Below are 21,778 nucleotides of genomic sequence, written 5' to 3' on the forward strand. Positions count from 1 at the left end.
TAAAACAAAAGATGAAAAACAAAGGATGTGTAGTGCAAAGATTCCATTATGTATGTAAAAATGTCCAAAAATGTAGGAGGACAATATATAGTTTGTGTTCGAAATATCAAAATATATGATGTAAGTCCATAATTTAATATGTCAGTCTAGAATGTAGGATGTCAGATTCTAAAATACATTTTATGTTAGTTGTTATGGATCATCCAATAACCCTAATAACCTTGAAGTGAACGTAACTGCTCCGATTTTCAAAACCAAAAAAAGGGTTAATTTTGTGAATGGTTTCCTTTATTAAGGGTTAGGTTTGTTAATATCGCATTTAACTACGTAGATATCCTCTTAACACAACACCCTGCCCTCACGCGCCTTGTGGAGCGTTGGATCGGGTACTAGGACGACTCATCGTCAAGAAGTCGTTAAATAATCGAATTCCTCTTGTATTTCCCCTTTTCCTCTCTCCGGGTGTTCTACATCGACGGGCCGGCGGCACTGTCAAGAACCCTAGTCCCCTAAATCCCCCCATGCTTTCTTTAATTTACATGTAACACACCACTAAAATTTCAAATCATTTTGTGTATATATAACATATAGCGCCGGTGGTGGTGTTTGGGGGATTTTTGCAAAAAAAAAAAACAAAAAAAAAAAGTTAAACCTAACAATGCTCGAAACACCTGCCGATTCATCATCTACGGTCAACATTGCCAGCATCAAACGCTATGCTCCTCCTAATCAAAGGTATGTGTTTTCTCTCTGTTTACATTGATTTGGTTGATTTTGACCTAAACGGCGTTATTTGTTTCACTTGCTTATATTTAGGAATCGATCCCTTGGAAGGAGAAAGTCTGGAGGAGGTAAACATCTTTTGCTTATCATTTAACTTCTTTATTATCGTTAAATCGTGATAGTAGAAGCTGAATTCACTTGCATAAATAGATATTAGGGTTTTGGGATGTGTAATTTTCCTTTCTAATAGTTTTTTCCCAGCTGAGTCGTTCTTTGTGTAGCAAGTATGCTTCTTTTGATTTGTAGATAGTCGCCAACTTATCTTTTGATGTCCGTGTCCCATGAATCCATGATCTGAGGTTTATTGTTGCCTTAAAAGTTAAAAGATAGGAAGAACACCTGAATCATCCTCATATTCTAGATCGGAGGAATGGAAATCAGCAAATTATCCTTCTTATTAATGGAAAACATTGCATTTGGTTATAACTATAGTAAGTATTGGAAAACTAGTGTGAGAAAATGCAGCAAATATGTCAGATTCATTGAGATCAATCACTATATCAGATTCAGATTTTGTGTTAGACTCTTATATAACTTTCATTTGGGTGATTTTGATTATATGCAGATAGATTGGAAAAGGCAGGTAGTTATGGGAATGATGGGGATAAAAATCAAAGAAATGTTCCTATTTTGGATCATGCTGATCCACCACGCTTAATTGGGTTGCAAGGATGCTGTAGCAGTGAAGCTTATCAACTCCTCAACAACCGTATGTACTTCCTTAATTACTTCATTCATTGAATTGAAGCCAAGTCTACTTTTTAAATATTGACAATAATTCTCTCTCATTATTGCAGGTTGGGCAGCTGCTATCAATGCATATGAAAATCCCTCAACTGATTTAGCCGGTGAGTAAAGGACTCAGCTTTCATCATTCATGAATGAACAATTTAAGGACAAACCCTTAAAATTTAGTTGCAAAGTGAGGTCTTTTTTTTTTCTTCCCTTTTTGCAATTTTGTGAAAAGAAAAGTATCTTGCAAAAAAGCATAAACAGATAGAAACAAACTTATTTATTTATGTATATTTTTCTTGTTTTGTAGAGCGACCGGTTATGTATTCAGGAAGCAGTGCATCAGCATGGGGACAATTTCGACTTCCTCATCAGGTTATATATAAAATAAAATAATACAACAAATGTTTTTCATTCATCTTCTCTATCACTCTAACTTAAAACATATTTGTTGTATTTTTTTTTCTTCTTCAGATGATTTCTCAGACGGGCAGAGTTGGAGTTGGAGCTTCAGGGGGTCAGATTGATTTCTTAGGTGAACTGAGGCAAGCAATGCGAAGCCATAACTCAAACACCCATTTCTGAGTTCTGACAAGTAAACACAGTCAGAGCTTTCGGTTGTTTGGCCCATAATATCTTTCAGTTGCTGTTGTATGTGTTGTTAACTTGAATTTCTGTTGGATTTGATCTTAAAGACAGATCATTTGTACTCTAGATTTTAATGCAATTGGATGATGATACTTTTTTTAGTTTTAGTTATATACAAGTAAAAAATAAAGATCCAAGCGAATGAATGCTATTATAAACATTGTGTTTACAGCATCAAGAACCGAAAAACTTGTACATTATCATGTATATGGTTTGTTGCTGAGTATGAACAGTTAGAAACATGATCTTAATCTGTCCAGACAGGAATTATTCCTTGAGCAGCTAAACGCTTTTCAACCCAGAAAACAAGAAGTTTTGATGTCACTTTTTTCTCATCCACCAGAAAAGGTTCCACATTGCTTGCAGTTGACCCGTATGATGATATTGAAAACCCTTTTGGACCTGTTTGGATTACAGATACAGATAATTAATTATCAAATGGTGTTCTTGAGTTTGCTTTTTTAATGAATAAAGAAAAACTGACCTGTGATGTTACCATCTGGGAATAAAGCCCAGAATGAATATGGTATACCCTTCTTCATGAAGGACCCTTCTAGCTGCTTGCATAAGGGAACATACATTACATACATCTTAATAACTTGTTATTAGACTCCAATCAAGATTACACTTTAATTTTTAACCTCTCCAATTTATATATTTCAAATTTTGATTTACACTAGTAGTACATACTAATTACTACATACGCTTTTCAGTAAGATGATAATGATAAAGATGAAATGGCCACTAACCTTGTTGTCTTCAAAAAACAATTCAAGTTCGGATATATCTTGTTGAGTTTCAAGAATCGATCTTAGGGAAGGAATCACGTCCTCTTTCATCATCTCCGGTAACGCCTTAACAGGGGCTTTTGCCGGAGCCTTTGGCTTCGCCGGAGCAGCAGCCGCTTTGGATTCTCCCTCTTTATCCTCTTTAGTTTCGGCAGCAACTAAAAGATGATGCAAACAGTAATTTTATTTTATTCGAGATGATTACCATTACCGAAACCAACCAAAGGATAAACCATAAACCGAAATACGAGCATCCCTAAAAATATTGTGCAAATTCAGAAACTAAACCGTAGTTGTCTGACACTGCTGAGAATACCAGTAGAAGCGGCGGATGACTCTTGAACTGCGTAGCAAACGGCGTTCCGATGCGAAATGACAAATTTAGCTGCTGCAATCTGTTCATGGACACCAAAATCCGATCAACAATTCACCATCAGCAATAAACTACTCTCGGTGTGTGTGCTTGAGTGATTATCAGATATGATTATTCACAGCAATGGTACCAGAGGGAAGGAAGAGGAACTAGATTTAGGATCTCGACAACAGTGTGGAGAAGATGGAAAATGCAAATTCAAATTCGACAACGTAATTAATCCTCCGGTGGTTGCTATTTTTAGCGATGGTGATGATGATGATACATACTGCTTCATCATCGTCTTTGTATGATCTTGAAGCACAAACCTGCTTTCCCCGAACCAAAATTGTTAGGGTTTGAATTGTGGAGAGAGGGGGAGAATAGAATGAGGTGCATAGAGAACTGGGGAGTGGGGGGTAAGTTTGTTAATGTCGTCCACAAACTGCTTTGGAGGATTTGGTACCACTGGGTTAAATTTAGGACCCCTTTGTTTGTTTGTATATGGAGAATCAGAAGGCGATAACTAATTTCTTTGCTGGTTGTTGATTTACGTTTTAACTCGGGTTGAACCAGTTGAAAGTTGTACCAGGTCAGGTCAGGTCAGGTGTGACTCAATGTTATCTTTGAAAAAGAAATATTGTCATTTATAACGTAACGAATAAAAAAACGCCACAGATTAATCAAACTCGATTACTTTCTAAAAAAAAAAACTCAATTACAACCGAGGGACCAAATTCATCTTAAATTAGAGATTGTATTAACAATCCAAAAAAAGAAAAAGATTGAGTAACAATCTAATAATTTTTTATTTTTTACTAGGTTTTGTCTATCTAAAGATAATATAGTTCTGAAATGTCTAAATAACCCAAAGGACCGTGATGAAACTGCATCAAAACAATCAAAACAATTGCCTTGATTCACATTAAATTTGGTGATATCGACCCACTTAATCCTTTTAACCACCAAATTTGCGTTGTTTCACATTATTTTGCATAGTCAAACCAAAAGCTACAAAACGAATAGACTTGCCCATATTACAATTTAGAGGAAGATGACATAAGCTCTCATTGTGGGTGTTACAAAAGGGGATAAAGCACAAAATCAACATCAAACCCTTCGTCCACCAAACTGGCTTTAGCGGGCGCAATCTAAACTCAATCTCCAAGTCATAATACTAAGCTTAAGGAGAATAAAACTATTCCAACGAGTGGCATTCTTCCCCGTATGCAAGGAACATCATCCAAAAAGCCACAAACCGAGGACGCCAAATAATCACAGTAAAATCCACATGTTATTTGATTCAGAATGTCAAACAAGTGCAACACATACTAACAATTGATTTCTACAAGCTAAAACTTGAGTACTTATATCAAACATTTCAAGATGCCAATATAAAATCGTATATTATTGTTGTGGCAATGTTTACTTTAGACTTAAACTATTTCTCTTTAGGCATCATATAATGATTATATATGAATATGTACATTTCATTCTATATTCTTTTCCGAGGTTTTAACATTTCTCAAATTTCTTTCTATGATATCACACATTGAACCAGCATGGTTCTCTAACATTTTATATATGTTAGATCATTCATTCTTTCCATAAGGACTCTTTTCATATATCTTATAATTAGAACTAATAGAACATATAGTATCATAGAACATATACTATCATCAGGTTTATCATTAAAATTTAAATGCTTACATCAATCATATGCTTTGTCCATTTCCTAATTATAGATAATATAGTTTCGTTTCATAGTTAATTTGACAACTAATACTATCATTGATAATTTATATATCTGATTGATGACTTTTGTTCCATAATTATCATCACTAAAACTTATAATGACCTCACATGTTCCCAATTAATCATTATTCGATTAACGGGTCAAAGTTAAAATCATGATCTTGATGTGCAGATATGATTTCGTTTCAAACCATGATCAAGAGATAAAATCATCGACACACATCATCCTATAGGTTAATCTTGATGAGCTCTAGATCTCAAATAGCTCATGAGTTGGTTTGGGAGGCAAATGTGAAGTTAAAATCTTCATGTATTCGTAGATCGTTGTGGATCTCTAGCAATATGAATTCCTTCCAGCTCGACACCACCGCCACCGCCGCCGCCAGGGCCATCTTGGGCAGAGTTGTTTGTTGTGGCGTTTAGAGCTTTATTTCTCTTGGCTTTGTGAGCCCAACTAATAAGACCTACTTGTACATGCTCTTCAAATATCGACTTCTTGAAACTACTTCCCATCTGCGTCATAGTATCATGCGTTTCACATCTCTTTGTAGAGTCGGAATTACAAGTTTGACCTTAAAAACAACAAAGTAAAGACGAAACAAATTACCTGTGTTACTAGCGCATAAAGTGGTAGAGTACTGTAACTGCACAAAACTTGAATAAAAACCCTAAACCAAACAAAAAAACAAATTAATGAATTTTAATCATTACCACATTTTGAATCCCAAACACAATGTTTTAATTAATTAATTTACCCAATGATGAGTCTGGGGATAATGTAAATCAATTTTTCCATTATGCACGAATCGAATCCAAATTGAATCTGTTGATAAAGAAAAGGAAACATTTGATTTATTTATTAGAGTAGATTGATATTTGGTAGGAGCGTTTAATTTGGTATATGTAGAGTTACCAATATCCAGAAGAAGAAGGCAATCTCAAAGGCATTTTGGAAGAGAATAAAATGTATGAAGAGAAGGACGAGCTTTGGGCGATGAAACCAAAAATGATCATCTGAAGGTTTTACTGCCAGTTCGCCTTCTATGGCTATATGCCTCTCTGCAACTTCATGAGCCAATTGAATGATTATGTGTTCAAGCTTCGATCCCACCGAAAGTAGCAACTGAACAAAAAAATAATAAACAACTGAATTTTATTTCATCACAGTATTTAAGTAGAAGATTTTAATAGATCCTACTAGCTAGCTTGTGGTCCAACATATTGGATTTATTTCACAACTTACGATTAATGGAACAAAAGCTATCCAAAAATACGTATGCCAACCTGCACGAAACCAAGAAACAATAATTAATTATTTTTGTCACCCCAAAGTTCAAAAGAACAGTAGTGAAACTAGATAAATAAAACGTAAAATGGCAAAAGTGTTGCATATACCATTGACATTCAGTAACATGAATATGATCACGAATATCCACAAATACCAACTACAAATGAAACCATAAATTAGATTTAGCACAGCATACTCCATCAATGAGCTTGAATTTGTAAAATTAGAATGAAAGCACTTAATTACCTGATGCCTACAACTTTCCTAAAATCATCTTCAAGTGCACGTATCATGTACTTGTGAAAATTAAAATTTCGGCTTCCCTTGCAATGTGTCTGCCATGCATATATATATATATATATATATATATATATATATATATATATATATATATATATATATATATATATATATATATATATATATAAAACCAAGATCATGATCATATGATCATTAGCATTTACTAGACTTTTTAAAAGAATAATACAAACCGTAATAAAACCGGATCGAAGAACTACATAATCTGGCCTCGTCACTGATCCATAGAATTGCTTGAAGAAAGAATGCTTCAAATTTGATCATTAGTTAGTTAGGATAACATAATTAATAAGATTTGAAGAACAACTTAAATCGGGGGAAAAAGATAATTAATTAATGGTGAAGCTGATACAACGATATGATAATACCTTACCTGCCAACCTAAAAGAGCTGAACGTTTGCCAAAACCCAAGAACCGTTTCCTGATGAAATCATGATTTCTAACATCTGTGATTGTCGGTTCTTGAACTGCATTTAAATCATCACAGTTGAGATTCATAAAATGAAATGGAAGTATAAAAATTAGAGAGATCATGAAATCCATAGTAGCTATATTATATTGTGATCGATATAACCTGAATCACCTTGTGTAGTGTTGGGATTTTCTTCTCTGATAGATGTTTCCCATTGCTTCCATTGGCGTATCTATTAATTAATACGTTAATTATTACAAAAGATACACTAATCAATCAAGTCAAAGAAAACAGTTTCCAGAAGACAATACTATTTACTAACCTTAAACCCTCCAAATACAGCAGTGAGAACAGAAAACGTCACATGTACAACTGCTAGTATGAAAATAAAGATGTGAAGATGATGCAGGGCCTCGCCTGATAACAATGGCACCTTATTCTGTAATTGGCCGGAGAATGAAGAGTGTAAATATTTGTACTTTTATTGGATAAATTAAGTTTCTCATTGTTGTACACAAAAGCTAGATTGATTTGATTACCCTTTGAGCACAATAACCCACTGAAGTTTCTTTATCTCCGAGCAATTGGCGAATAGTAGATGAGTTTTTTGACTTTGGATCAATCATCTTTTCTTTTGCTTTTAACGGGCAAGGAAGAAAGTGTTCCATGGTCGCCTCCTTTACACAGATCTTAACAATCCTATCTTGACAAACAGACAATAGTAGTGAAATAAACCCTAACAGCATCAATTCTGCACCAACAAAACAATAAAACTGATAGAGCTCAACGCCTAGTTATGCCCGATTAGTGCACACCATTGAAGAAGATGCATAAATTTTAATTGAGATTGAGTGTATCATTTGACTTTCCAAAAGAAGAATACCTTCCTTGACTTTTTGCAGAGCTTCAAACAGTGGCTTGCGCCCCTCCTTTTTCAATTTCTACACAAATCAGAGAAGAAACTAAACTTTACACAAATTTGAATAAGGAGAAACTATGTCAATTAAAAGTTTAAAACCAACCTTGCAGGCGTAGTGTAGTAGCCGTTCGACGACAAGGGAAACGCCGACGAAGACAGTACAGACGGCGGCTACAACCCATGTAGGTGTAAACTCCAACGACGTCCCTTCTCCTCCATCACCCGCCATGATTTAGATCAATCTACACTGTAATTACGGATTTAAATACGATTGAAACTGTTTATTTTCTAATCGATGCGTCATTTTCGGTTGAGTTTAACAAAAGAGTGCAGAGATCATCGCCGTTAAGGTGAAAATCGTAGACTGACTTTCGATCGATACGCGGAATGAAAAGTTAATTGAAACGATACGTTAACGTCGTTTATAGTGTAATGAGAAGATGAACAGATCATGGTAGGAGATGCTAGGAAATAAGAATTTAAATGCAAGCAAATAAAGACCGACCAGCATGGAAACGGCTAAATACTCCGGCGATACATCGGCGTTCGAAATTAAAACATGTCGTTCAGTTTTGTCGCAATTGTTACGAAGCATGTTTGTATCAGGAAACCGAATGTAACCGTTTTCTTTACAAACAAATTTTTATAGAATTATTTTTTATATGAATATGTTTTTTTTTACCGACAAATCTAATCTACTCTTAAACTAACAACACCTATTCCACCTATGTCCGCGACGGGACTTGAACCCTCGACCTCAAAGAGGGAGGACAGCACCTGATACCGCTGGGCTATAAGCTCTTTCGTATACAACTATAATAATCATTATGTGTCGTAACTCGTAAGAAATAACCACCGGTACACAACTATAATAATCATTATGTGTTTCATAGATTGTAATTAGTTAGAAATTAATATAGATAAAATAACCAAAATCAATATTTTTATATATTGTTATGTTTATCTTTTGAATACGAAAGGATGTCTTCAAATAGTATTTTTTTTCTTTTACATATTACTATGTTAGACACTCATGTTTACAAGATAAAATTTCATGTTTACAAGATAGATAATGAAAGTAAATTGATAAAATAAAAAATTTTAAGAATTCAATACTAAATTATAGTGAAGTATAATTGTCAGTGTAAGATTGTCAATAAAGAGACTTGAATGGTTCATAATTTTATTTTGTTTTTTGTTTTTTTAACAAAAAATGGTTAAAATGATTGTATGATAATATATATAATCTAAAAAAAAAAGTTATTATCTTTTAATGAAAGGAAAAAAAGAAATATACATCCTATAAATCTAAAAAATAATTAGTTACTTTAATAATTTTTTTATATGATTTGGGTAGAATTATGTCTTCAAAATGTAATAAGAAACCAATACTTCAAGGACTTAAGTTGTAAGTTTGGAGTTAGTGACTCAAAATATATAAATTTCTTTTTGCTCAAGGGGGACAATATTTGAGATATAAAAAGAGACGATATTATATTTGTTTATAAAAGATAAATATGTAAAAAGTAATGATTAATGATTTCAAAATTTAAATACTGATTTGGCATTTAAAATTCAAAATATGAATATTGATATTTATATATTTTTTAAAGTATTAAATATTAATGAATTTTTAAGGATGTCACATAATTTCATTAGAATCATACTCTAGAATTGTGTCACTTGACACTTAGCTATTTTTATTTATTAGGTAGTATAGATTATTTGGTATATGAGTATATCTTAAGAATCGTCTATAATTCCAATAATTATATTTTTGTTAATATAAATATCAATATTGTAGCTTTAAGAAAATTAAGGGAATAATTAAAAAAACATGCTAAAAGCCAAAACTGGATAATCTAAATTTGTTATTGTATCCAAAATACTATTTTACACAAGTAAACATTGTGAGACTACTTTATATGTTACGTCATTTTTTATTATAATTTTGGTGTGGGTGCTCATCGGTTGAAATCCAACGAATTTTGATGGAGTCGATCTAATCCGATTATCTATTGGATGTTAAATTTTGTCAATTTCATTATATACAACTGAACCGAAACGAACCGATCAAGTTCATTTTGTCAATTGATCCATTAAGTTTTGCAATGAGTAATGTTGTGTGTTAGATTAACGTATCTATATATAAAATATGTTTTGTTTCTTAAACTGGAAAAACTGTATGAATGCAATTAAATGACTATTCTACTTTTAAATTCCAAAAACACAAATTTCATAATATTCAATAATTTCAATGTAAGAGGAGTTGAAAGTAAAAAAAAAAAAAAACGACGAATATCAAATAGGTAAACAGTTAGTGTTTTAACACATTAAGTCATTCTTTTGGCTTACGCTCTTTAAGTCCTATTGTCCGGATTTAGTTAAAAACATTTGTGCATAGTTGTTTGTTTAATACATTAAGCTCATTAGATTAAAAAGAATGTAGGCGTCATAAAAGCCTAGTGGTTGATATGTGAAATTATGTAAGAAATTCCAATGTTCAAAACTTAACTACAAGTTAGTGTTTCACGATTTACCCGTTATGGCGTCCGAATGGTACTATTTCCCATTTTATAAAAGAAACCATTATACCGATAATATGACCTTTAAATAATTATAATCACTTTGATCGAATACAAATTATTTTTGTGCCTTCAAATCGTTCTGATCAAATAACAAGTTAAAAACATCACAACCAAAGACCCATGTATTCGAAGCATGTTTATCTCCAAGAGTTTATGGATCTATAACATATACCTGATTGGAATAAGCAAACTCCCGACTTGATATATTTTATTATTCAAGAAATAGAGAAAAATTTTGAAAACATTTTAGGTTGCTGATCTGGGAAATAATTTCTAATGATCATGTTAATTACAAAAGAAATAGTAATTTTAACTTTCAGCCAAGAAAACAATGTTAACTTCGTTGATCTATAAATACTTGTAGTATCAATTTGCTCAAAGCAACAAAGATTTCTTTGCCATAAGTTCTTGGGGTAAAATCTTTGTTTATATAATGCATTTCACGTTTCATTTCAATTTTTTAAACAGTTGCAATGTGGTTGCATGATTCATATAAGTTGCATAAATTATAAATATATACAAAAACAAACTTCATGTATGTGAGTATTATTAGAGTAGCTAAAAGTATAAGCTTTTATGCATAATATAAAAGTACATTAATGCATGAAGTATATTTTCAATCCTTTAAGTTTATATAACCAGTCATTTTCAACCCTTTAATTTTAATAAATAATATTTATCAGCCTTTTACTTTTATAAATATCATTTTCATCATTTCTACCTTCAACTTTGTAAAATATCATTTTCACCCATTCGTTTTCTAAACTATCCTACTTATCCTGTAGTATATATAAATACGATTTTTCGTCGTTCTACCTTTTAGAATGCATTTTCCACCCTCTTATTTTTATAATGTTACTTTGACTCTCTTATCAGATAAATACATAATGTCAACACGTAAAGTGTAACTTTAACCCCTCAACTTTGTATAATACATTACTTGCAACCCTTCTATTTGTAGAAAATTTTTCATTCCTTTAATTTTTAGAATATGTCTTTCACCTTCTCCACCTTCAACTTTATAAAAAGTCACTTTCACCCCCTTCATCTTTCATCCCCAACTTTATATAATCTGTTACTTGCAACCCCTCGATATTGTAAAATTATGTCTTCCATCCCTTCGCTTTTTAATTTAACTTTGTAAAATGTCACATTCACCCTTCATTTTCTGAACTTTCCTATTTATCCCCCGTCCTATATATGTAATATGATTTTATCCCCTCTATTTTCCTAATACGCAACAAAAACACGTAAAAACCCGCGGCAAAGCGCGGGCTCAATTACTAGTTGGTAAAATAAAAATTAAAGATTGTTGATTAATTTTGTTCACATAAATTAAGGAACAATTGAAACGTGTAGATATTATCTCTTGGACTTTGGCGATATGAAGATATTTTGCTGGTAGTATTTGAGTTGTGCTATGCTTTCTTTGATGTCATCCATGGCCCTATGCTTCTTCTCCTTCCGAAAACCCTTCTTAACTACAACCAAAAAGCAATCAAAATCAAAGATACAACTTGAACACTTCATAAATAAATAAAAACAATTGGTTAAATCTGGGGACAGTTGGGTAATTTTACATTCATGATTCATCTCAATAATTAGTTTTCTTTGAAAACTGAAAACAAATTGCAGGGTAAGAAACTGCTTACAGTCTCATGCCAATAAAACGTTATCAAGAGTGTACACAAAGTATAAATATTTATCAATAAGAGCAGATATTATAAGCTATTATGATGAAATGTCACCTTGTGGAAACCAACAACGACATAAAGCCTTGATGCTGCTGACATCCACAATAACATGAGAGAAAAGACTAGCCAAATCAGGCATATACTTCTGCAATAAAAAACAACAATTTGAAACATAAATTTTATAATGTGTTGTGTAAGGCCATGTTTGTACTGTGTGTCAATGGGACAAAAATGGACAAAAATTGCAATTTGGGACCATTTTTTTTTTTTTTTTTACCTTCAAGAACATAAAATCAACATAAACTGAATTTCCTGCAAGCAATGGAGTATATGCACTGACATGTCTCTTTACAAAGTCTATAACCTACACCAATACAAGCATCATAATCCTATGTTAGATTAATATATGCATTGTAAAGGCAAAAAGAGAAAGTTAAGTTTGACTTTGAGGTCACCTGCTTTTCAGCTTCTTTTTCACTGATTGTACTCTGTATCACCTTCTCAGTCAACCCTGTTATAAATTGAAATGTTATTGTTAAGCCTAATTAGTTTTTGGTTTCTTGAACAGAAACACATTTTATTGAAGAAATAGAAAGCAGGAGGTGGAGGCTACTTACCATTAGTTGCATGATGATTTTGGCACCATTCTCCCATATTATCCAGACAATCTTTTGTTTGATGAATGACCAATTCAGGACCCTAAAAGAAAGAACACAAACCACATTCAGAAAAAAAAAAAAAAAAAAAAAAGAAAAAAAAAAGGAGAATGGCTGAAATTATAAAAAGGACAGACAGACTAGCAACTAACTTCTATAAGCTTCTTCAATTTCCCATCTGTAATCACACAAGCAATCTCCAATATTCTATCTACTTCAACATTCAAGCCTGCAAATGTAAATTACCTCCATTTTTAATTCTTTACTATAAAAATCTACACCAAAAGTAAATTCCCACCAGTCATTTCTAAGTCAATCCATACTAGGGGCAACTTGTAGTGTTCTTTTAACATGTCAAACCTTTGATCATTTTCTTCAATCACGTCCTCAACACTGTCATTCTCTTCCTTTGATTTCCCTGTATCAACAATTAATTTAAAAAATAAATACTCAGGGTTGTAATAAGCAGTGATAACAAGCATAGATCTTCAGCAAACAGTTCAAACATGTACCATTGGTTTTCTCTGTGCTATTAGTGGCACTTGCCATGTGTTGATCATCATCCTTGACGTCTAATTCTAGCAAAGAAGATACATTTGGGAGATCGCTCATATCTGACTAAATACTTGTTAAGATCCTGTGACAACTGGCAACAGAAGGATTGAATTGCCTGCAATGTGCAAACCATATTCATTTCAGAAACGCTAAAGTCAACTGCAAACGTAGCATCAACTGAGACCTAACTAAATCAGAGACGACAACATGAAACTGAGATTGTTTTCTGGAGTTTAAAACTTAGATTGTGTTGGTAAAACTTATGCTTTTAATCAAGTTCAATATAGTTATCAAAATCGTATATCATGATACTTTCTGAAATTCGAAGTTAACAACAATCCAACGGCACTCAGAGTCTCAGATGGCAGAATTCAATTCTAATTTTGGGAGTAATGATTACTTTGCCTTTTAAGTTTTATCACCTTCGAATGAACTCAAAGCCTTTACCAGGTAGTTGTCATCAAAATGAAACAATAATAATAATCATCATAATAACAAATATGCAGTAAACTTAAACTTAATCATCGAGCATAAGTACGTCTAGGGTTTCGTTTATCCTCCAAAACAAAACCCAACGAGCAGTTTCAATGCATCTGTCGACATTAGATACGCAGAGAGGAAAAGAATTACCTTCAGACAAGAATCGGGAGGGAAATTAAGATAGAAGATGATCTTTGTTCAAGTTCACATTGAGGATTTACCTAATTTACTGCAACATTAGTCAAATCTTATTCAAACGAGACGATTTATCTAATCATAATAATTATCTTTTTAAAGATTCTTTTATAAAATAACTAAAAATCAGGAAAATTATCTAAGTAATAACATGATTTTTATAGGCCATCATAATAATTATCCTTCTTTTATTTAATAACTAAATCAGAAAAATTATCATAATAACCATAATTTTTATAGGCGACTAAGCTTTGTAAGTCACATATATATCCAGATAGTCTACAACTATTATTAAGTTCGTATGCAAAAATTTTGAAGGTATTTTTTTTTTAATTTTCATCGAATAACTTACTTTAAAGATAAAATCTATGACTTCTAATATCCAAATTGAGAGTGAAATGTACACATATCAAAGTTTCGGTCTTTTTTTTTTTTCATATTTTCAACCAAGTAGCCCACTTTAAAGTTTTCTAACATCAAAATTTGAAGTGTAATAATATATGCATGGAACTCCTTGTTATAAAGAAACAATGAAAAAAAAAACTCAATTCAAACGGAGTTTATATGAAAAAAACTATAAATGTTCGAAGTTGACAATAAACGATTTTCATAAGTGGTTTTATCTACGAAAATCATGGTTATTTTTTGCATTTTTGAATGTTTTTATCTCTTGTATGGAAAATACTTGGAAAAAATTAATACTATTATTGTCAATTTTTTCCATAATAAATGAAAATCTAACCAATTTTTAGTGACCTAAAAAGTTTGGAAACCAACAAAAATATTTTAGCTAAAGGATACATCATGGGTTGACATTTCGTATTCCAAAAGAGAAAACTTTGGGATGTAAATAATAAGTTTGATTTTGATGAATAATTTTGAAATTTTGAGAAAATATTTCATTTTTTATTAAAATCTAACAAAATTTTTTATATAAAAAAAACATAGCAATTTGAAAATATATATGATGCAAATACTTAAAATCAAACATTTGATTGAAAAACGACGATTTTAAGCGTTTCGAAATGGAAATCTCGGACTTGAGTAGAGATAGTTGTTTGAAAATATTTTGTGCTAATGTGAGAAAAAATACAACTTATATATTTTTAGTCAATCCAAATGTAAATAACAAATCTGAAACGATTAATTTAGAACATGTGGTCTGTCATTTTTAATTATTAGCACTTTTGACGACGACAAGTGAAAAACCGTCGTTAAAAGCTTAGTCCTACGATTTTCTCAAGATTAAATAACAGCTGCATAAACTCCCTAATTTACAGTTATTAAGGCAATTCTTCTTACCTCGGAGCAATCGATTTCTCATACCTCTCACGTTTCCCCCTTCCGTACCCTCTCAGGCATCTTTCGTTAACTGCTTCCCCTGTTCTCTTGGAACTTTCTACATATAAATATAATTAAGGTTATCGAGGGAGATTCATGATTCTGTACAAGTTGGTTTAGGATGTTCTATTTTTTCGCCAATCTTCTTCCCCATATTCTCCTTCACAACTTCTATTTAGGTGTGTTTCTCTATAATTTCATATGTATGGCAAGTTTATGGGGTGGATTAATGTTCATTTAGGTTTTGTGAACATAGAAGTGGGAAGACGAGAAAAGCAAGAGCATATTAGGGGTGATCTTTTGGCGCCCTTTCCTTTAACTTTTACCCATTTTCGCATTCTATGATTCCTGTACCATTTATCTTTCTTCTCTCACACGCATGTCACCATGGTTCCACAAGTTGTTATATTTAGTGTTGGCGGTTTTATATCATCAATATTATTTAAGTGTAATATGATTAAATTTGTTGATCAAAAGTAATCTTGTTGAATATTAAACAAGTTAGGATGGTGTAGGAGTGCACACTTGTTCAAGTTTTGCAAGATTCAAAGTACATTGTTATTTAAGGGCGAAGCCCTTAAACGAACGGGGGTCCGGGGGCAGCTTCCCTGGCGGGGTCCAAGGGCAGAGCCCCTGGCTGGGATCGAAAATGGTCATTTTTTTTCCTTTTTCCCTGAGATCCGTTTAATGACAGGTTTGATAGTTTTATGACAATTTGTAACTGTCTATTGACAGTTTTCAGACAAGAATGATATATCCGTTTTTTGGTCATTTTTCTTGTACATCTTGAAGAACATTTTCACATACATTCTTAGATTTCATTCTCTGAATTTCATCAAATTGAGTGTTCGATCTGTACCATCGAAATACTTCAATTTGATAGTGAATCACGACTTTCAGAGAATCCAAACAATCTATTCATCCCCTATTTTGTAACATTTAGTGGCGTCTAAGCAACAACTATCTGCAATTAAAGTATGCATTTTCACTATATTATGCATCTATTTAAATATTCGGTTTGTTTTCCCATTGATTTGAGTGATGCTTGTGTCGTTTTAATGTGCAAAAGTGCTTATGGTTGGTGATGGTGGTATCAGATGCGCACTTCTCAAAACCATCTATTAGGATTTCAAGACATTCCCAACGTAAGTCAATTTTGCGTCTTTTTTATTATTATATTATTTAAAGAATGATTATTTCTTAACGTGTAGTAACAGTTTGGGTTTGAGGTTTTAGGGTTTGGTTTTTTAGTTGATTTTTTGTAAATTAGATAAAATGTCACTGGTATTAAATACATCAACCAAAATATATATCAATCAGATCCTCATATACATAAAAACAACACCAATTTTTTGAATTCATCTTGATCATATGTGTCAAAAAATTCTCATAAAAAGTATATGTGGTACTTTTTAAGAACCGTATGGACTATTTGTGTAATTTTGTCATATTTTAATGTGATTATGGCTGAGCCGACCTTGCCAGCAAGCCGAACTTTTTATAGCAAACCTTGGTATTCATCAGGGTTTTGTAAAGTTGTAGAAGGGGGGCGGTATCATCGTACTCCTTCCATTCACTGAAAACACACATACTCTCTTGCAACATCAATGGCCGCAATCACCTTATAGAGCAGAAAAAATAGCTTCTACGAACCACTCTACTGCTCATCAGTACTCAAATCTAATCGAAATCCATTCAAAATCAACGTTGATACCAATGGCAGCTTTTATTCCTCAGCCACCCGCAACAGCTTCACCGGCCGAAGCTATTAAGCCAGAGAAAGTTGATTACATGGACCTGCCGTGCCCTATTCCTTACGAAGAAATTCACCGCGAGGCTATGAGTTAGCATCTAAATGATCTTCAGCTTTACTCATTTATTTGATTTGTTTTTTAATAGATTGTTAATTGTTTTGGTTATTGATTAAATAAGCGATGGTGTGATATCGTTGTGTATATGTGAGTCTCGAGTATTGTTAAACCCTAATTCTAAACCCTAGCTAGACCACATCAGGCATATCTTTACTTTGAAGACTGGAAATAGTTAATTTGTTAAAAAATATCTTTTATCGTTGCGTTATCTATGAATTTGGAGCTTATATGGCGTGATCTACCAGTTTAGTATTAATTCCATCTATCCCATTTGTACTTTCAAGAGAAAATTTTAAAGGGGAACTAGATTCATTAATCGCACAAAATGCAAGTGAACAGCCTTGGCCCTTGGGAAAAAGTTTGATTATCATAATCAAACTTCAAAGTTATTGATCTGTGGTAAATTAATGTTGGGCTTAGATTTCATAAATTCCAAATACCCTTAAAAAGATTTGACAATGTAGAAATAACCACTTGTGAATATCAATTTCTTATATCTTATGTGATTGGGTTTAAAGATAAGAAATGATCAATTGCATGTCATGTTATGTCATATCTAATGATATTAAAAATGAAGTGATGATCAATTGGGTATATATGCCATATATGATTTGTCGACTCCCTTAATCTCTTATCTCTAATTGTCTTGTTTCTTGTTGACACAAGGAACTGTAACCCTTTATTTTCTTATCAGCTTTGTAGGCATTGTGATGTTTCTCATCAATCATATGTTTATTATTCCTTATATTGAACACACTTACTCCTATGCAGTGTCATTAAAGCCTGAACTTTTTGAGGGTATGCGTGTTGACTTTACCAAGGGTCTGAATCAGAGATTCTCACTAAGTCACAGGTAGCCAGCTACACATTTAACTTATTTTGACTTGGTATGGATTAATCTACTTCTGATTTGATGAGTTTTCTTTTTTAATTTACAGTATTGTTATGGGGCCTACAGAACTTCCTTCTCAATCTGCTGATATAATTAAAATCCCTACTGCAAACTATGAGTTTGGTGCTAACTTTATCGATCCAAAGGTAAGTCACATTTCATTTACCACCATTGTTGTAATCACTTTTTTTTATGCTTATAGATATCAAATTATCAATCTCACTTTGATGATGGTGTTTTGGTGATTGAAAGTTGATGCTCTTTGGAAGGATCTTGACTGATGGGCGACTAAGTGCCCGAGTGAAGTGTGACTTGTCTGAAAATCTTACTATGAAAGCCAATGCTCAGGTATATACATGCATACCATGTATTTTGCTGATTATTAAATCTTTAAAAGTATGTTGTTAATCCAATTTTGGTTTTATATCAGCTTACAAATGAGCCTCACATGTCACATGGAATGTTCAACTTTGACTATAAGGTACATTATTCATCTTGTGGCTTTTTATGGTTATGATATCTAGAAATCTTGTCATTTATGTTCTTGCATGACATTGTACCTTCAAAATTCAGATACATTTTAATTTGTTTTGATGCAAATGTCCATTTTTGTTATGATGAATCGTTATTTCTTGATGCAGGGTAGTGATTACAGGACACAGTTCCAACTAGGAAATGGTGGCCTTCTTGGAGCTAGTTATATCCAGGTAAAAGATCCCTCATCTATTATAATTTCATTTTTTATTTTTTTAATATCAGCATTTTCTCATGGGTTATTAATATTCTGCTTGCAGAGTGTGACCCCTCACCTGTCTTTAGGTGGGGAGGTGTTCTGGGCTGGTCAGCATCGGAAATCTGGTCTTGGCTATGCTGCAAGATACAACACGGACAAAATGGTAATTTTGCTCTCACTTACATATATATATTTGTCCTTTTAGATATAAATAAATATATAATGAAATTAATTCCTTAATTTGTTGCAGGTTGCCTCTGGACAAATAGCCAGCACTGGAATGGTTGCTCTTAGCTATGTTCAGAAAGTGTCTGAAAAGGTAACCAGCTCAAATTTCTCAAATAATTATGTTATGAGATTTAATTCAAAATTATCAATAATTACCTGTGATTCTCATTTTGCATAGGTTTCTCTAGCAACTGATATGATGTACAATTACATGTCAAGAGATGTCACTGCCAGCTTTGGCTATGACTATATACTTCGTCAGGTAATTCAAACAAATCATTCAATTTTAATCCTCAATAAAATTAAAATTGGTTATTGCTATTTTATTTTTGTTATTTGTATTTATTATTTAGTTTTGTTTTGGTATTGACAGTGTCGTCTTAGAGGAAAGATCGACTCAAATGGGTGTGCGTCTGCTTTTCTTGAAGAAAGGTTGAATATGGGTCTGAATTTCATTCTATCAGCCGAGGTGATTATTAGTGAAATGTCTTAAATACCCTGTTCAGATCTCATATTTAACACATGAAAGTAATGTGTTTGTGAATTCTGTTATGCAGCTAGACCACAGGAAGAAAGACTACAAGTTTGGGTTTGGGCTGACAGTTGGAGAATAGACGAGGAGGCCAGGTGGGAAAAAGTAAACCAAGGAGGATTTTAAACTTATTTTTGAGTGAGAAACAAAAACTTGTCATACATGGTTATGGTATGATTTTTTTTTTTAAAAAAAAAACACGATCAAAGAGTCAAGTTTTGTACTTGGTTTTTGAGCAAGCATTATTTACTATGCAATTGCAGCAGCTGCATAGACAGTTTTTTTTAGAGCATAATCCATACTTGTCAAAATTTGCAGCTTTTAATATATAATTCATTCGACTTCCTATTTGAAGCTGTAGTAGAATGCATCATGATATGCTAATTGGCAATATATATCCGATTGTTGCCACACCTTTAGGCTTTAGGATATGCTTTTAGACGAGACCAACAAATATGTCGGAACTTACAAAACTAAATAACTGATATATCTCTCATATATTTGAGTATCGGTTTCAAAATTTTCAAAATATTTAAGTTTTTTGGTACAAAGACTTTCAAAAAACAGGTTACATGTCAGCGACCGAGCTCTACTCTGGAAATGAATTGATTTTCTTTATCATAATGGAATTGTATTTTGTTTTTAAATTATTCAAATTTAATAAACAGTTACAAATACTTTCTCGTTTTCGTTTTGGTTCCATTCTTTAATTTGGTGCCCTGCACTTCGAACCAATTATTCCAATCATCATCAAAATAAATTATAAATGGTTTCATCGTTGCAATGACTTGACATTTGAAAAGGTCGCATACGTTGAAATTAGGTAGAATAGGTGCGACTTAAAAATGAGACAAAAACTACAATTTAATTATTAATAGCTTTGAATATGAGAATTGTTCAATCGAAAAATTCGTACCGCAAAAACATTTGAGAACAAATTTGCCATACAATTTTTTTAAAATAAAATAATTAAATAGTATTAATATAAATCAAAAGATAAGTATAAAATTAAAAAACCTACTAACCAACACCACCCACCACCACCATCACTATCCATAACCACCACCCGTCACCGCCACCCATCACTACCAGCCAATCCACCGCTCACAAAAATCACCACAACCACCAACATCACCACCTGCCACCGCCAACCACGAGCACCATCTACCGCCAACCACGAGCACCACCACCCACCACCATCACCAACACCCGCCACCACCACCCCCACCCCTACCCACCACCCGTCACACCACTCACCACAACCACCACCCACCACCACCACAACCACCCCTACCCACCACAACAACCCACCTCCATTACCCATCACCACCACCCGCCACAACCACCCCCACCAAGACCACCACCACCCACCTCTATTACCCATCACAACCACCCCACTCATCACCCACCAAAACCACCATACACCACCGCTACCAACCACCCACCACTAACATACGCCACTCACCACTTATCACCACTAATCGCCACCACCACTCACCCATCACCCACCAAAACCACCACCCACCCACCAACACCACCACCCACCCACCACCATACATCACCACCACCTGCATCCACCACCACTCGCTACCACCATTATCCACCAACCACCACCCATTACCACCACCACCTTCATCACCCACCTACACCACCCAACACCACTACCCCCACCACCATTACCCCCACCACCACCACCCACCAACATCATCACCACCTACTATCATCACCACCCACCACCTACCACCACCCATCACCTACCACCACCCACCACCACCAACAGTACCACATGCAACCACCACCCTACATCACCCACCCATCAACACTACCACCGACCCACCCACAAACTGTCACCCTCACCACCACCACCACCACCCTTAACCATCACCCACGACTACGACCACCTACCACGACAACCACCACCAAACATCACTACACGTCACCACCATCCATCACCACCACATGCCATCGCTTACCCATCACCACCACCACCACCACCTACCATAACTACTATCCCCAC

At 33.6% G+C, this 21,778-nt stretch overlaps 5 protein-coding genes across 6 annotated transcripts; 2 read left to right on the forward strand and 3 right to left on the reverse strand.

The window, feature by feature from the left end:
* Positions 1–434: 434 nt before the first annotated feature.
* LOC111908455 (uncharacterized) lies at positions 435–2,264 on the forward strand. Its single transcript, XM_023904283.3, has 6 exons — positions 435–735; positions 817–851; positions 1,349–1,492; positions 1,581–1,631; positions 1,826–1,890; positions 1,990–2,264. The coding sequence occupies exons 1-6, from the start codon at positions 659–661 to the stop codon at positions 2,098–2,100; spliced, it is 483 nt and encodes a 160-aa protein (XP_023760051.1). The 5' UTR covers positions 435–658; the 3' UTR covers positions 2,101–2,264.
* A 25-nt stretch (positions 2,265–2,289) lies between these two features.
* LOC111908454 (uncharacterized) lies at positions 2,290–3,757 on the reverse strand. The gene is made up of 5 exons (XM_023904282.3): positions 3,455–3,757; positions 3,268–3,346; positions 2,913–3,109; positions 2,648–2,720; positions 2,290–2,565 (listed from the first exon to the last, which is right to left on the reverse strand). Exons 1-5 carry the CDS (start codon positions 3,602–3,604, stop codon positions 2,411–2,413), a joined length of 654 nt encoding a protein of 217 aa, XP_023760050.1. The 5' UTR covers positions 3,605–3,757; the 3' UTR covers positions 2,290–2,410.
* Positions 3,758–4,965: 1,208 nt separating this feature from the next.
* On the reverse strand, positions 4,966–8,509 carry LOC111908439 (MLO-like protein 1). 2 transcript variants are annotated; one of them, XM_042898091.2, is made up of 14 exons: positions 8,100–8,509; positions 7,961–8,018; positions 7,617–7,828; positions 7,400–7,516; positions 7,240–7,309; positions 7,038–7,132; positions 6,838–6,912; positions 6,593–6,681; positions 6,454–6,503; positions 6,302–6,342; positions 5,972–6,181; positions 5,814–5,881; positions 5,666–5,726; positions 4,966–5,571 (listed from the first exon to the last, which is right to left on the reverse strand). In XM_042898091.2, exons 1-14 carry the CDS (start codon positions 8,223–8,225, stop codon positions 5,365–5,367), a joined length of 1,479 nt encoding a protein of 492 aa, XP_042754025.1. In that variant the 5' UTR covers positions 8,226–8,509; the 3' UTR covers positions 4,966–5,364. The 2 variants fall into 2 exon arrangements, with proteins under 2 accessions (XP_042754025.1, XP_023760033.1); XM_023904265.3 differs by having other exon boundaries at positions 7,249–7,309; positions 8,100–8,508.
* A 3,274-nt stretch (positions 8,510–11,783) lies between these two features.
* LOC111908437 (oligoribonuclease) lies at positions 11,784–14,283 on the reverse strand. Its single transcript, XM_023904264.3, has 9 exons — positions 14,120–14,283; positions 13,447–13,604; positions 13,233–13,352; positions 13,087–13,163; positions 12,896–12,977; positions 12,734–12,789; positions 12,556–12,642; positions 12,333–12,423; positions 11,784–12,065 (listed from the first exon to the last, which is right to left on the reverse strand). The coding sequence occupies exons 2-9, from the start codon at positions 13,544–13,546 to the stop codon at positions 11,947–11,949; spliced, it is 732 nt and encodes a 243-aa protein (XP_023760032.1). The 5' UTR covers positions 13,547–13,604; positions 14,120–14,283; the 3' UTR covers positions 11,784–11,946.
* Positions 14,284–16,995: 2,712 nt separating this feature from the next.
* On the forward strand, positions 16,996–20,111 carry LOC111908453 (mitochondrial import receptor subunit TOM40-1). Its single transcript, XM_023904281.3, has 11 exons — positions 16,996–17,348; positions 18,148–18,229; positions 18,315–18,414; positions 18,521–18,616; positions 18,699–18,749; positions 18,910–18,975; positions 19,063–19,164; positions 19,252–19,320; positions 19,408–19,491; positions 19,603–19,698; positions 19,787–20,111. Exons 1-11 carry the CDS (start codon positions 17,222–17,224, stop codon positions 19,841–19,843), a joined length of 930 nt encoding a protein of 309 aa, XP_023760049.1. The 5' UTR covers positions 16,996–17,221; the 3' UTR covers positions 19,844–20,111.
* Positions 20,112–21,778: the final 1,667 nt, after the last annotated feature.

The sequence above is a fragment of the Lactuca sativa genome, chromosome 9 (assembly GCF_002870075.4).
Source record: "Lactuca sativa cultivar Salinas chromosome 9, Lsat_Salinas_v11, whole genome shotgun sequence".
Taxonomy (NCBI): domain Eukaryota; kingdom Viridiplantae; phylum Streptophyta; class Magnoliopsida; order Asterales; family Asteraceae; genus Lactuca; species Lactuca sativa.